At 40.7% G+C, this 16,388-nt stretch overlaps 1 protein-coding gene across 1 annotated transcript in view; it reads right to left on the reverse strand.

The window, feature by feature from the left end:
- The window catches only part of LOC104464142 (probable E3 ubiquitin-protein ligase RNF217), a 52,527-nt gene extending 36,488 nt beyond the window's left edge, over window positions 1-16,039 (reverse strand). The window contains exons 1-2 of the mRNA XM_010076777.1: window positions 15,950-16,039; window positions 11,354-11,401 (exon numbers count right to left, since the gene is read on the reverse strand). Of these exons, the coding sequence (XP_010075079.1) occupies window positions 11,354-11,401; window positions 15,950-16,039 (138 nt within the window). The remainder of the gene's footprint in view (window positions 1-11,353; window positions 11,402-15,949) is intronic.
- Between the last annotated feature and the right edge of the window lie 349 nt (window positions 16,040-16,388).

Genomic DNA, 16,388 nt, shown 5'->3' on the forward strand with positions numbered 1-16,388 from the left:
TGTAAAGTCTCCTTTTAACTTGTATCAGTATCAAACAGCAGGAGCTGCTGCTGCGAGCTGCTGCTGCCCAGGAAACTGCTGCCCCAACACACATTGATCTTCTGTGCAAAAGAAAGGCAGTAATATTTGTATTTGTGACACTTGTGGTTTTGGGAGCACACCCAAACACCAAGATAAGCAATGTGTTTGTTATGCACTTTTCACCGAAATGCTGCCTGCAGCAAGGGAAACAGGTGGTACCCTGCTGCAGAACTAAGTTTGAATTATACTGACATTTCTCTAAAAGAAGCAAACCGTCGCTGTGGGAGAACGAACACGGCTGTGTTAATTGCCTAGTAAATTCTGCAATTTTGGAGTTTGTCCATGTGTGCCTACTTTTGATTCCCTAGAACCACCCCAACATCCTACAGGTTTTTGAACCAGAAATATCATAAAAACTGAGAATTTGTGACAGCACCAGTAGGTCAGAAGAACAGCTTAACAGTCCCCAATAAAGAACTTTCTCTAACAGCTAAGACTTCCAGCACTTGTTAAAACATGTCTCAGCACTTTCCTTGTTGGCAAGAGATCAGGCATAGTGACTTTCCAAACCCCTTATTCCCAACTGGATAGGGAGGGATGACAGAAGCATTGCTCCTGAGCTAGTCCCTGGTGCTCCTCCCTGCCCAGTACAATCAGCTGATGTCTTGATGTGTTCCTGTGCAACTCCATCATTTCCTACAAACACAAAGGCTTACTAAACTTTTAGTACCAAATAACTAAAGATATTAAGATGACACCTCTGAAATTCAGTAGTTAACCGAATGAAAGCCACACTCTGACTTTCCTTCCTCCCATACTCTATGTATTCCCTACATAAATTGAAGGTGACATAGTTGAAACAGCAGAAAGAGCATATAAAAGACTATTTTTTTGGTCAAACTTCATTTGGGAACAGGGTAGTTTATCTGAACCGCAAGAAAATAAAGAACTAAACAAATCTGTTAAAATTAGTATTAAAATACAATCCTTTAGAACAAGGTCACTCAGGTGAAAATGACAAATCTGAAAAAGCGAAATGATGCTTACACTTAAATCTGCAAGCCACTTGATGCCAAGGAATAGTAAGGCAGTATCAAGGGAAAGTTTAAGAACATTTTATGAAATCACTTAGATTCAATGAAACATGTTTTATTAAAGGCAAAATTAATCCTTTGTTGTATTTTGGTGCATAGGGTATCCTAATTATAAAGCCATTTTTAATAATGAGGTCTCCGGAGTCTATTTTCAACCTCTACTGAAATACATGTTTAGTACAAATATTTTAATGTAAGTATGCTAATTATAGAAGACTGAAGAAAAGACTTATATAGAGGTTAAATGGAATAGAAAAGCACTCGACTCTTCCAGCTGATCAATGATTCCCCCAAATGATTAGTTACATCTCATGCTTTCATATGCAGAACAATTGTGCACATTTGGCACAATTAACAACTTCTTATCTATGAGAAAGTCTGGCAAAATTATATACATTAGGAAACCAATAAACATTAGTAAAATTAGGAAAAAAAGAATCCCCACAGCAGTGCTAATTTCCATATACTATGTACATTTAGTCTGCCAAGTCTCCAAAGTACAAACGGCTATGTTTAAAACTAACTACAGATTACAGTTCCATCTGATTTCTCATCTGCAAAACCATAATCAGTACGAAAGACCAGGTTAGTAAGTCTTTCACCACACAGAAAGAATGATAAAATAAACAGAGATCACAAAAGCATTTTTTTAATGTGCATCCTCATCTATTTCACACCAAACCTCTAAAGAAAGTTATTAATTTCTCATTATAGCAAATGAACATCTTGCAAATAAGAATGTCTTTTTCCTAAAGTCACCTTGATCTACCTCAAAGCGTAGCTCCTAGTAACTTTGAGAGCAAAAGGTGAGTTCACAAACTGAGTCACTGCAATAAGTGGTCATCTGTGATAAATCTGGATTAGGGGACTTGGCTAGGATCACCTTGGAAGGCTCTAATACTGCCAGGAAAAAAACAAAACCACAGTTCTTCTACCTTATTGCATTATTCTCTTTCCACATCTCTTCTGGTCTCTCTGCACCGGGCCTTCCCACACCAAATTGTTCTTACTCTTCACCAGCCCTGATTAGCCTTCATCCTCCACATCCAAAGCCTTACAGGTTTGCCACCAACATGCAGACTGACTTCAGCTCCCACATGGTGGCACTGCATCCAGAAACAAGGCTTCCTGTCCCATTCAGTTTAATTCCTCTGCCACCTCCATCCATCCTGCTGTTCTTGTTGGTTCACCCACTCCTCTGGGCTGGCACGAAAGGAACACACACGCACACCAGAAAAATACCACCCTGCTCCAGGATCTGGGACAGCTCAATGGAGTCTGAATTACTAGTGAGTTAAGCCACCTAAAAAAAAAACCTGTGCATGTTCAATTGTAGTTTTTCATTATATATCATTTTATTCTCTGCAGATAGTATTTCTAAACATGAAGACAGATATCCTGCAATGTTGAGTTACCCACCCAATCCCTGAAACAATAGATTTTTAGTGAAATAGCCTCAATGTGTTTTGTTTTTTATATGCAAGAACAACAAAATAAGTGTTGACATTTGGAAGAAAACAAGAAAACCTAGAAATCAGGGTTAGGATTGCTCAATTGTAACAGCAGATAATAATTTGCAACTATGATGCACGGAAGATACTTTTACTTAAGAAAAAATGCACTTGCTAAATTCATGTGGGACTTCAATGATCTCCCTTAGCTATCACAGCAGATAAACATCTTACGATGGAAGGTGGTGGATTCGTGTCCTACATGGGAGTAGGCAAACTGCATACAGGCAGCACTGACTACTGTGCAACAGAAGTACTTTTAAGAGACACTTGTAAAGTAAAACCCACTGAGCTGCAAATTTGAGTGTAGTACAGGAAAGACAACGTGGCCAACCAGCAGAAACTGCTCAAGAGATCTAACCAGAAAAGTAGAACCAAAAAAAAAAAAAAAAGTGGAAGGAAAAGCCCATGAGAAGACACTAGGACTACTTTATTTAATTGCCACTATGATGGGATCATCACAATTCTGACCATATTCCAGGGGTTTTACCATTTGCTGCAGTATGCAAGTTCAGAAGGAAACTAATAGCAAGAGTCCAAACAAAAATCCAAAAAGAAACATGAAATGAAGCTATGTAAAATGCATGTATTTCTTCTTTCATTGAATAATCTGTAATTTAACTTCAGTATGGTTTAATTATCATAGATATTTCTACTATTACAGTAGTCAGTGTCATTCCATACAATATTTATAGGTTCAAGGAAATGTCAACAATTAGATACTGCTCCCTCAAATTTACATTTTTAAGCAAAAATGCATTTTTAGAATTTTCCAAGTTTGCAACTAGTTTCAGATGAAACAATATAAAAAAACCACCATCCTTTCCCCCAAAAGTTGAATCAAAACTGGTTTTTAAATTAGTTTAAAATGGTGTTACAAGTAGGCATTATTCCAAGATTTTTCCACTGTTGTAACTATAGGACAGCTAAGACTGACCGGCTATCCTCATTCTGTATTTTTCCAGTTTGAAAAAGAGCTATAAGTAATTTCTTGTTTGCTTGTGTTTGTAACACATAGTATTAGCACAATTAACATATCTGTTGTACAACTTGACATGATATATGCAGATAACTTCTCTAAATCCTAAGCTTCCAAAAACATCTTTTCTAGAATTTATATAAGTGGTCAAAGCAATAGTACGTTAAATCAACACCAAACTCCCTACTGCCATGTGATGTCTTCTCTAAGCTGGATAGTGACAGCTGCTCTTTTTTATATAAAGCCCATTTTCTATCTGGTCTCATTAGTGCAGCCCTACCTGCCCAGCTGCATTAGTCACTTCCTGCACAAGCCCTTGAACATCTGCATGGAATCAAAACACCTCTTATTACATCCAACACAGTACACAGGTTTCACTGAAACTTTAAAGCTGTAATTGAGCAAACCTGTCCCCTGCGCCATCACACATATGGTTGTCACCTTTCAAACACTCTGGATAGGAACTCTATTGCTTCAGAGAAAGACTAACTCCCTTTTCCAACACCCTCTCACCTTCAACCAAACTAAGCTCAAAGAGAAGAGAGAAAGAAAAAAAAGAAGGAAAAGCAGACAAGTGAAAACTTAACTTCATGGTTACTCCACCCTCTTCTCATTTCTAGAGCTTGAGAGATAGGTAAGAAAAAGGAGAACAAAATCAGTAACTCTTCTGCTACCTGGGGGGGTGTCTTACAAAAGCTTTTTGCAATGAGCTTTTATGATTCTATACTTCCAAATTTCACAACTGCTCCACTTTACCACCAAAAATATCTGCATAATAGAAGCACAAGGCTATCGAGCTTTATCTTCAAAGTCAGCATGCTGAAATGAGAGGGCTAACAGAGTAACATAGACTAGTCCAGAAAAGAGACAAATCCCGAGTCCTCCAAGCCACATGTAGTGCTTCCCATGACCTTGCAGTAAGGAAAAAAAAAAGTGCGCTGTAATTTCACTGATGCAAACACAGCTCAGTACCCTGAGGTGCACAGGGATAGGAAAGAACAGTTATCAGCTGTAACTACACTGACATGAAGGTTCAGTCTTGGCTTAAGCATCTTAGTTTAATGCTACAGTGTGATACCACCAGTACAAAGTGTGGCCAGCTCCTGGAGAAACCTGCTACATGGATTGTACTTGATCAAAAGCAGCTGGTCAGACAAAAGGACATGACATCTGATTACAAAGATCCTCCTGCAAGGAGGTCTTCTGGTCAATTATAGTCAGGAAGAAAAAAAAGACAAACACTCCAAAGATATGAAAGAGACCGTGGCTGAATAACAATCCCTTCCCCCAAAAATCACACAGCAACAGATGTTTTATTTCTTCCAACACAAAACTTTCACTTTAGTGGCACTGATGAATAATGTAGAATGGGACCAAGTTAATCATGAGTTGTACAAACCTCTACCTTTTCCCAATACAACTACAAATACTGTAAGCAAAAGGATAACTGTGGAAAGGAAACATCATTCTAAAAAGCTCCTGATTGTGGAAAGGAAGCTCATCCAGGAAAAGGAAGAAGAAGGATAGCAAAAGTTGGAAGCTGGTGAGAACAGAGGTCACTCTCCAGGATCTTTACCGCACTCATTAGATAAGCATATACCTTTTGAAGATGCTCAGCTTCCTGCTACAAATAAAGGTTTTATAACCCACTCAAAATACATATTAGCCAGACAATTACTTAATTTCATCTGCCTTTTCTTATTCCTTGGGTGGTACTTCTGCATTTTTCAAGCACCTCAATAGGCCATTACCTAAGCTATATTATTTAATATATTCCAGATATAGTTATCATCAGTTTTTCCACCATGGCTTACATATATGAAATAATCCATTAAAAAACATAAACACATTTCTGAATGACGTAGGCTTAATGATTCAACGCCTGTTGGTGTCAGTACATATCAGTCTTTACATTTGTATAAGATTTGTTCAAATCCAGAAGTAGGTTTGTTGTGATCAGATTATTGCCCGATACTGATTTCAGAGCTAAAAACTACATCAATTAGTGATTCCATTAAATTTATCTTCCCAGACCTTACTGGTGAACTCAGAGACACTACATAAAAATAAAGCCCTTCAGGAGACCAATTTAGTCTGGTGTAAACCTGACTTAACAAGAATTGAGTAAAAATACCCTTTAACACTACACAGTCTTCAAAAGTGCAAACACATGCAGGATACCTGCGCTTGGCTACCCAGCCTCTACCTCTGTGCATGATTTGTTGATTTTCCCTGTGGATCTAACTTCTGCATATAGCAGCTACAAAGAACACAACAGCTTCAACAAGTTCATTTAGGCAGCTTGTGGATATATTTTGGGATTAATACAGAAACTCAACGTTTACTGCATCTCAGCCTTCTCAGCAGCAAAGCCTTCTCTGTGTACACCAGGCCAGGCACAGAGCCAGGATGGATTTCACCAGAATCCCCAATAAGTTACGCTGCAACCACCTGAAGCTACAAGAAGACTACCTGCCAGCCAACATAAGTACTTTAAGGATGCTAAAATCCTTCCACAAAACTTGTCAGACACTGGTATAAAAAAACTGGAAAGAAAAAAAAAACCCTTAGAATAGAACATCAAGAAATAAACCCAGAATGAAGGTGCTGTGGCTTGTCAAGCGAAGCATACAGCTAAAGACAAGGAAGTTCAACAACCACCAGCTACCACCTTCCAGTCATTTAGAACACATTTTCCCAGCTTGTAACTGTAGTTTCACCAAAAAAAGAAAAAAGAAAAAAAGCAAAACAAATCCCACACATGAAACACCCAATTTCAGAGACTGTTTTTCAATGTTACAAAGCTTTTCTTTGGTACCTTAACCATCTGTTCTGTTCACTGTTCATTGTTTTCATATAAAAGCAATCAGTGGAAACTAAAATGAACATTCACTGGTCTTTGATAACTTTCTTTCTCTCAAGTTTCTTTATACATCAGCCTGCACAAACTCCCTTGGAGAGCTATTTCACAAGGGCATTCTCTATAGCCTAGGTTAAGCCAGGTAACAGCAATGCAGTCCCTTCTCTACCAACAGAGGAAGGGGACCCAACTTGGAAATTGCTTCAGTTCAGCCAGATCAGTCCAGCCAAAAACACAGTCTTGAAAACACAGTTTTGACATTTATTTAAAAGTTGCTTCTCCTAAAAACTGTGTAAAATATTTGACTTCAGACCAAAAAATGCTGGACATGAAGCATGGTTTGAAGTGCACTGCTTGCAGGTACATGTTGGGCATTAGAAAATTGTTTGCTGTTTCCAATGGTTAAAAAAAAGTAATGCCAGACAATAAAACTCTTCCATCATTTCCTCAGTGGACTCAAGCTTCTCCTCAACAGATCGTGCTCGCAGAAGTACAGGTGGCCTTCCTACCCAGCTGGGCCATATTCAGCACATAATGGTGCCACGTATCGAGTCCTTTTTGGTGGATCTAAGGCACCGGCTTTGAGAACCACTCAGATACTGCACCCTTCTTCCCAAATTCACAGAGACTGGAGGGGTTCTCCCAGATCCCTCCCTTCTTCCTCAAATATCATTATTAGCCTCTTGCATCATCTGCCATCACTAACCCAGATTTGCTGCCGCCTGCTAATGTTCCAACAGTCAGGTAGGCTTCTACTTGAAAAATGAAAATAAACACACGAAAAAAAATTTAAGAAATCAGTAAAATAACCTCTTGCTCTTTATTTTCACCATAAGGACTGACAAAACGTAAAATTCTCCTAAATCAGAACTCAATACAGAAGCTAAATGGTAAGCTAGCATCAGAAAGCTTACCTTCTGGTGCCAGTTCGTTATGGAGGCAAGGTGAAGGGACCCTCTGCCTGTCTCCTCCCCTTCCTCCAAAACCACATCTCAAAGCTTCTCACTAATAAACATGCTTCTAACTTGTGAAAGCTGAAGTTACACAGCACATGCTAGAATTCTGGATTACATATAGCTTAAAAAAAATAAAATCTGTACTTGTTGTAAATACAGGCTTAAAATTTGTATGGGTCAAAAATCTAAGCAGTACACCTACAGAAACATAACAAGTCAATTAAAGTGGAAAAGAATATATTGGAATAGTAATGAATTGGTTCTGGTTGCCCTTCTTCAAGACAAGTTGGGTTGTATTTTTTTTGTACTTGTACCAAGAGACTGTATGACCAAGCTCAGGAAGTACCTTCACCAACAAAGAGTTTCTTAAGCCAAAATCTCAAGATGATGTCTACCAGTTCTTTATGACAGTGCTGTACCTTGTTCTGTCACGTATTTTTATATAACATGTAATTTAATATTAGTCTTCAAGCATTTTGTGTCTTTGCAAAAAATAAACAAACAGACCCCCACCAACCACACCCACACAAATCCCCCCAAAATCCTTCTGTAATTTTGAGCACTACATCTTTCATCTTGTTATTCAAACAAGCAACAAGGAACTTCTTTTAAGAGTTCTTTGGTGCAGGAAAAACTTCTCTCAAGAAAGTAATGCTCATACTTGCCATTGCTTGGCTGCAGCAAACTAAAATTCTTGAAACAAGAAAGATCAAAAAAAGAGGTGCTCCATTTGCAAGAATATTCACATGAAAAATTTCACTTATAAAACTGCCTTAGGAATAATCTGTTCCTTGTTATAAAACACTTGGGGATGCTTTACAGTTCCAGCTCACTGGAAGTTTTTCACTTAATGACACCACATGCAGCACAGACAGGACTGGCGAGTACCAGCCCAGGCTGGCCTGAGAAACTCAGTGCTGCAAGCAGCTCAGAGAAATGAGCTGGACTGTGCCACCATGTCTGTCCAAGAGCTGTGGGTGCAGATGTACCTTCAGTTGCTGGAAAAGCCGTGACTTCTGTCTGGATTGTGAAAGAGGAAATGATGCAGCAACAGGACCAAATTGCAGGTTTGATTTCATCAGGCTACAATGAAAACCTCCACATGCAGTCATCTTAGACACGTTCTTTTGCCTTCCCTTGAACTGCCTTTTCAATAATTTTGTTCTGACAGGCTGTCACAGTTGCCAAAATAAATGGCCCTGCTTAGCCATGGACACTTTATTCAGTACCACATTAGATAGAATAAATATTTGCATGCTGTGCATGAGACAATTAGGAACTGGATAAGACAAAAATAATAAGAACGGCTGTAAAAGGTTAATTTTCATCCAGATCAGTTTTTCTGCAGGTGGATCAGATCGTGTAGAATCAGTAAAGACCAAGTTGAAGCAAGGGTGAGCAGTGCTGCTAGCTAAAATTACTGTAAACCTTCAGCTTTAGAGAAGAGGTCTGCTTTTGTTGATACAGAAAGAAAATGAATGATATCTAGAACTCATTTTAGATCCTTAACTTACTAGAAGTAGTGGCTTGGCCTTGCCTGGCTATGTCTCCATCTGCTTTGGCTTAGGTACAGTCCTCATGAAGCATTACGCTATGGGATATTTCAGGCGGGATTTGCAGAGTTACTCTCACAAAAAGGACAGCAAATCAAACCTTCACATGAAACACCTACCGAGGCAAACACACTCAGTAACATCCATCAGCAGTAGTCACAACACACTACAAAGGTTTAAATCTTAGAGACTGGGAAGATGCCAGTAATTTAAAATAAATTTACAACTCCAGATACTGCCTTGAAAGAAGGAGCATCTTCAGAAGTTTGAAAGCTGCTTTCAAGTGTTACTGAGAAACAGAACAGAAGCAAGTCTGAATCTACTTTCCATTACACAAACGGGTGAAAATTTCTGAGGTTGCTTAATTTCCATTGCCCATATGTAAGGAAAATGGGGACCACAGATATGTGCATACTTGGACATACTCAGATTTTAATAATGCACTTCAGCCTTGAGGTTAGGATAGCCATGTACACATCAATACCCATAGGTCTCTAACAGCAACAACATTTAGATAGAACTCCACAGTTTTACAACTGATTTTCCAGCCTTTCTCTGAGTGGGATTAGTTCACCACAATAAAATGCACTACCACCACCATAATTCTCCCTGGAGCCTTAACATCTACATTTTGTAGTTGGTATGCAGCACTGGCATCTAAATACTATACGGGGCATGTTTGCTCTTTTGTGGATAGGTCCATGCCAAAAAACTTTTAAGTTGCACATTCTTTCCCCTTTTAAAGCTGTACGCTAATACCATAAAGTTAACTAAGCAGAGTTAACAAGCTGTTGCACAATTGAGCTGCACATGTACTTGAAAAAGCACTGAGCAGCCTACATACTTGCTTCCATAAGGCCTCTAAAGGAGTACTTCTAAGCAGACAAATTATATCTGGCACTGCACAGGTGCACTGGAATGGAAAGGCACAAGGTGTCCTCTCCCCAAAGTGCACTCACACAGCAAGCAATATGAAAATAGCTGAAAGGGCTAAGAAGCCCTCCTCCACCATTTCTTTGCCCCCCATACAGCAGCAGTAGTACTGACAATAGCAACATACTTCTATATTGTGTTTGCATGGAAAAGTTTTGGTAGTGGGGAAGCTACTGGGGTAGTTTCTGTGAGAAGCCACTAGAATCTTCACCTCTGTCTGACAGAGCCAATGCCGCCGGCTCCAAGACAGACCCACCACTGGCCAAGGGCGAGACCACCAGCAACAGTGGTAGTGCCTCTGGGATAACAAAGAGTTAAGAAGGGGGAAAAACTGCTGCACAACTGCAGCCAGAGAGGGGAATCAGAATATGTGAGAGAAACAACTGTTCAGACACCGAGGTCAGTGCAGAAGTTGGGGAGGAGGTGCTCCAGGCACCAGAGCAGAGGTTCCCCTGCAGCCCATGGTGAGACAGCTGTGCCCTGCAGCCATTCAGGTAACGGGGGAGCAGAGATACACCTGCAACCCGGGGAGGACCCCAGGCCAGAGGAGGCGGACATGCCCAGAGGAGGCTGTGACCCCGTGGGAAGCCCACGCTGGAGCAGTCTGTTCCTGAAGGACTGCACCCTGTGGAAGGGACCCACGCTGGAGCAGTTAGTGAAGAACTGCAGCCTGTGGGAAGGACTCACATTGGAGAAGTTCATGGAGGACTGTATCCCATGGGAGGGACCCCACACTGGAGCAGGGTAAGAGTGTGAGGAGTCCTCCACTGAAGAGGAAGGAGCAGCAGAGCCAATATGTGATGAACTGACTGCAAACCCCATTCCCCATCCCACTGCGTCACTGGTGGGGAGGAGGCAGAGAAATCCAGGGTGAAGTTGAGCCGGGCGAGAGGGAAGGTGTTTTTAAGATTTGGTTTTATTTCTCATTATCCTACTCTGATTGGATTGGTAATAAATGAATTTTTCCCCAAGTCAAGTCTGTTTTGCCTGTGATGGTAATTGCTAAGTGATCTCCCTGTCCTTGTCTTGACCCATGAGCCTTTCGTTATATTTTCTCTCCCCTGTCCATCTGAGAAGGGGAGTGATAGAGCAGCTTTGGTGGGCACCTGGTGTCCAGCCAGGGTCAACCCACAACAGCTTCTTTTTGACTATTCAGGAGAGTAGCACTTCACACAGCACCTCTGTAATCATGTCACTCCACCCCTCTCTGCTGCCTAGTGGGTATAAAAGTCTTCCAGCAGTCCAGTAAACCATTTATCCATTATAAGAATCCATAGGAAGTCCTATACTAAAGTTACGTACTTTAAACTGTATTTAAAACCAGGGTGAAGGGTGGGGGGGGTTAGCTGTTTGGTTTTTGAGGTTAGATTTATTCCTTGCCCACCCCCATCCAGTAGGAAACCAGAGGGAGAGCTAGTGCTGTTTCATTTTCTCACCACCATTTACCAGAACTGGACAGTATTCCGCTGCAGGTTTAAACAGAGGCCAAAGATCCTCCTTATATATGAAGGCCACTCGTCTTCATGATTCCCTTTTGTTTTATGAAAGCTTATCCTGAGCAAGCCCACCTTCTGGGGCTAACCGATTCTTACAACATCAGCATGTCCCTCCCATCCTGGCAATCTTCTTCTCACTCTTCTTCCTTCCTTGTATTGTGTGAGCAACCCCAGAGTACCACATCACAGCTGAAACAGTTTGGATAGGACTTCCCTTTCCTACAAGCTAGAGGGACAGAGTCCTTCAGATCCCCATCCTACACCCCTGAGCTGATACACTACCATTCCTACAAGATGAGGAAGCCAAACCAATTAAACTAGACGCACCTGCATTTGTTGCCATTTGTATCACATCAGTGGTAGAAAGCAATACACAATGGCATCAACATGACCAGGCCTGAGAAAGTCACACTTTGCCCCTTACATTTTCCTCTACAATATCCAATATAGTTTGTACTGTTTTTAAAAACACCACTGGGGAAAGAAAGCCATAAAGGTACTTTTATTATTTCAATGTAATATTCTTTGTAAGAGAGACATTTGCCATTTTATAACCGCACTACACAGTCAACTAGCAAGCTTTCACGGAAAAGGAAGTGGGATAGCTTTAGAAATGTCTGTATCTTTTAATGAAATTGTAATCTAGGAAGTACACAGCCTTTCTCACAACTAACTAAATAAACAGGAGCTATACACTGATCTTAAACTGAAGCAGTGAGGTAGCTACTAAGGTAAATGTTCAGTTCAGTTTCAGTTCCAAAGCTGGCTTAAACTACTGTTAAGCATCTGACCTTCTGCACTGAAATCCATAAAGTTTTAGTCTCTAGGAGTAGAAGTCTTGAATTTGTTTTTCATCCTAATTTTTTCCTATTTCACTTACATTACGCAACTGCTCTCACAAGGCTAATTTACCTATACAATAAATGTATGTGTGCCATAGCAGAAAAACATACATTTAAGAACTGGCTATTCAACAGGAATGCTGTTACTTTTATGTCCACATTAACTTTTGGAAAAAAATTAATTTTTTGCCTTACGAAAAATTTTCCAAGTACTTAAAAATGGACTCAAAAGTTAAATAAACTCTTAATCACTAGACAAATTTGTCACTTTTTCTATACTAGAAAAAGTCATAGCTAACTGGCTAATGAAATCCTACAGGCAAGGATTTTTTTTGTATTATTTATAAAGAAAGTATTACCAAAAAAGAGCAAGAGAAATATAAGTGCAAGCAGCTAACATATATTAAAAGACAGAGAAATGGGTAAGTAATGCCATTCTTCACCAGTTTAAATTGTTTTGAAGAAATTACATCTCTTACAACGCTTAATAATTTTGACAATGTGCTTACATCCTCGCCATGTAAGATACGTACTTTCCTCAAACCTGGCTGGTTTAGACAGCAGGAAGCAAGATATTTGTACAAGAAGAAGAGAGGAATGAAGGGCCAAGAGGCCCCAGAGCAGTTGGAAGAACAGTTGTTCTGGATGGAGAAACACAGGAATGGGGCAGAGGTGAGTTGAAGACCTTCCCAACCCCCATTTAACTCCTTCATTTCTCTTAGTTTGGGCAATTAAAACCCAACAGTTCAGTTTTCAATGGATTTCACTTTAAAATTCCTGGACTGAGTCCATACCTGTGCCTGGTAGCTCCTGGAAACAGCTGGTAGGAGCAGTGGGAGAGGAGGCACCCAGCAGTGATCTCCTCATGGCTTAGCCTGTCTGTGGTCCCCAGTGCCAACATGGCCAACAGACCATCAAGGTGCAACACAATGGCTATGGGAGGTGGCCGACAAGCAAGGCTTCTGCATTTTCAAAAGCAGATTTCAACCCAAGATAAACCAAAACTGGTTCTCCTTCATCTTCCACTGCAATTTCACATTCATAAGCAGCTTTTACCCTTCAAAATGAACTTTACTATCAACACCAACAAATTCATGGCAGCACTGTAGGACTTGCCATTTACTCTCACCTCTTGCTGCCAACATCAACAACTTCATGACACCATTTATCCTCACCCCAGGAATTCAAGCTTACCCCACTAGCAAAACCGTTCCTGCAACTGTTCAAAGGTGACACCATCTTTTCTATTCCCAACATCTCTGATTCTACAGATCAGAGTTTTAACAGCAATCCTCTTAGCTGTAAGAATGGCCACTCTTTTTCCCCTTCCCTGCCTAACAGCATGGCTAAGAAACCATGGCCACACATTCCAGCTCTACATCTGGCAAAGAGTTATCCAAACAAGAGGAAGTCGTAGCTATCCATGTAGAGTAAGCTCGCAGCTCCTTGCACACCGGCAACATACATACCACACAAAATGGTGGTATGTTGACAAAGCATCTGAGCCTACACACACTAGGACAACTAGGCAGCATTATCATTCACAAATTGCCCAAAACTAGCTTTCTTTAAACAGAACTTAGAAGTATTCCCATCAACGCCTGACTTTGTAAAACTGTGTTCCAGACTTAAGTTTTGGCTCAAACTGGATCCATCAACAAGAATTCAAGAGGGGCTGAAAGCCAGCTACATGCCTAGTCAACTGTTAAGACTAATGCTTACAATCTTAACTGTACTTGGGTGTCATCCTGAACTTTGACAGTAACCCTTGGGCAACTGGCTATGTGGTAGCATTTAGGCACCACATACGTGTCAGGAGAACAGGACAGACTTTCCGAAGCAGTTTGCTGGAAATGACAGTGAAGAAGTTTAGGTGCTTCTGCAGCTTACAAACTGTTCACAACTGACGGAGCAGGTCTATCTGCCACCCCCTTCCTTCTCCTCTAGAAAAATAGCCACTTTACAGTGGCTAAAGTGGCTGGTTTGGTTTAGAAAGCCTGTAATCTAGCAGGTTAATATATCCTCTTCTCCTGCACCTCTCTTCCTCCTTTGGAAGCTTCTGTGTTCCTGGAATGTCAGCTGGAGGGTAGTCACTCACCCTGCCATCACCTCCTGGTAGCCAGTCCTCAGCCATCCCAGCAACTTGTTAGCTAGCATTAGAGCATGTTTTTTGGATTAATAACCCTTGTGAACACAGAGCTTCTGCCCTACTGAATAACAGTGGCCCTTCCAAGCTCTGGTTTGACTCAGGGCACAAGCAGCTCATTAACTATCAGATGATTCAGCACTTGGTGCCTACATTTCTGCCGGCTGGTTTTCATCAGCATCCAGACTACAGCTTTGAAGGTATATCATTTACATGATACAATCAGACACCTGAAGAGGCACACAGGTGTCAAGTCCCTCCAGCTCCAAGCTGGTACTAGTTTTAGGCAATACATCCTGCTCCTAAATTCTCTTCAGTATGCGTCTTTATAATCACATTCCCCAGAAAAATCCTGACTGTAACAGTCTGTTACTTTTTTTTCCCCCCAGGGCTTTCAGAAAGAGATCATGCACAAAAAAGAAAGGGGTCAAAAACAAGATCTCCAGTCAATGAGAGGAAGACTGGTAACAAGTCCCAGGCAGAGGGAAGACAATCTCCACTTTTCACACTCAGGAGAGGAATTAGTCCCACCAAAACCACCCATGCACAAAAGGCTGCTGGCTGAGGTCCCTCCCCGCCTCCAACAATCCCTTCCGATTTACTCATGGCCGCTAATCTCATTAGAGTTCCTATAATTAAAGCTCCATAATATCTGATCGAGAACATAGTACACTGTTTAAATTAACTAAACCAAAGTCCTTTAATATAAGAATGAATTCTCCAAGAAAATTACTAAATTTACAAAATAAAGCATCACTAATGAGCATAGGATCAAAACTGGATTATCAAGTTTCCTAATCTGCATGTAGAAAAAGCAGGCAGTCAAATCACCAAGTTTTCTATAAAATTTTTATGACTTTATCAGAAAAGCGAAACAAGTATAGATACGTTATATATATGCATATAGCTTCAAATATTTATTAGAGAACATATTGAACTTTACGTATGTTAGGAAACAGCAAATGTTATTTCAGTTTAGTCAATACTGGCTAAAAAGCAAGGAGTGAGATTGTTGCTCTGAATAGCACTTGTCAGGTTTACAGATTAGGGAGATGAGACAACACATAAAAACCTTAGCATCTTTACCAGTCCAGGATAAATTAAATATAAAAACCCAGTTAAACTTTATATCTTCTCCCTCTCAAGTCAGAATTCTTCCCATATCTATTTGTTTATTTTTAAAGACAATTTATGAACACTCCCCCCCACCCCTAACACACAAATGGACAAAAAGCAAAACCAGGCGCAAATACTCCCTCTGACTCAGACATACAAGCAGCTGGGAGAGGTTAGGAAGTGAATCACTCATTTAGCAAACCTAAGTGTGCACACGGCTTCTGGAACAACCCAGGTTTGGTGCCCTGTTAAATGGAGAGGAAGGTGGAAAGTAAAGGAGATGTGAATGCAATATTACATGTGTGAGATTGAGTGCCCTGGTTCTTCCCCCCTCCCGTCCCCAGTTTGTATGCCGGATGCACGAGTGTAGAAGCCCACAGCTCACAAATGAAGGGGAAACGGTTCTTCCACCCTGCTGACCCTGACCTCACTCAACACGTACCTGAGAGCCAATGGAGAGGGCCTCTATCAGCACCAGGGTCCTGGAAGAACACTGACATTTCAAACATTCATATTCTTCAGCCTCATCCATTTCACATTTGTGATTAAGCATAAGAACAAAGAACAGCTTTGGGCTGCACTGATTGCTGGAGATGGGGTTTGTTGGGACCTGACCCAGGCTCTGTGAGACCCGTACCAGGTCCCAAGGCGCAAGAGCCCCAACCTCTCTGATGCCAACCCACCACACATACCTACTCCTTTCTCAATTTCTCTGGGTCACAAGAGAATAAAGTCACAATAATTTTTTGTGAATAGCAGATACACTGGTTATAGTCAGACTCTGAAAAGCCCTGAGAGGTCTGTGAATATTAGGCCAAGAGAAAGAATAGCTACATTGAGGCAGAGGTAAAATTAGGCAATTTACCAAAAGTCAGGCTCCA

This window comes from Pterocles gutturalis, unplaced genomic scaffold, assembly GCF_000699245.1.
Source record: "Pterocles gutturalis isolate BGI_N339 unplaced genomic scaffold, ASM69924v1 scaffold3243, whole genome shotgun sequence".
NCBI lineage: Eukaryota > Metazoa > Chordata > Aves > Pterocliformes > Pteroclidae > Pterocles > Pterocles gutturalis.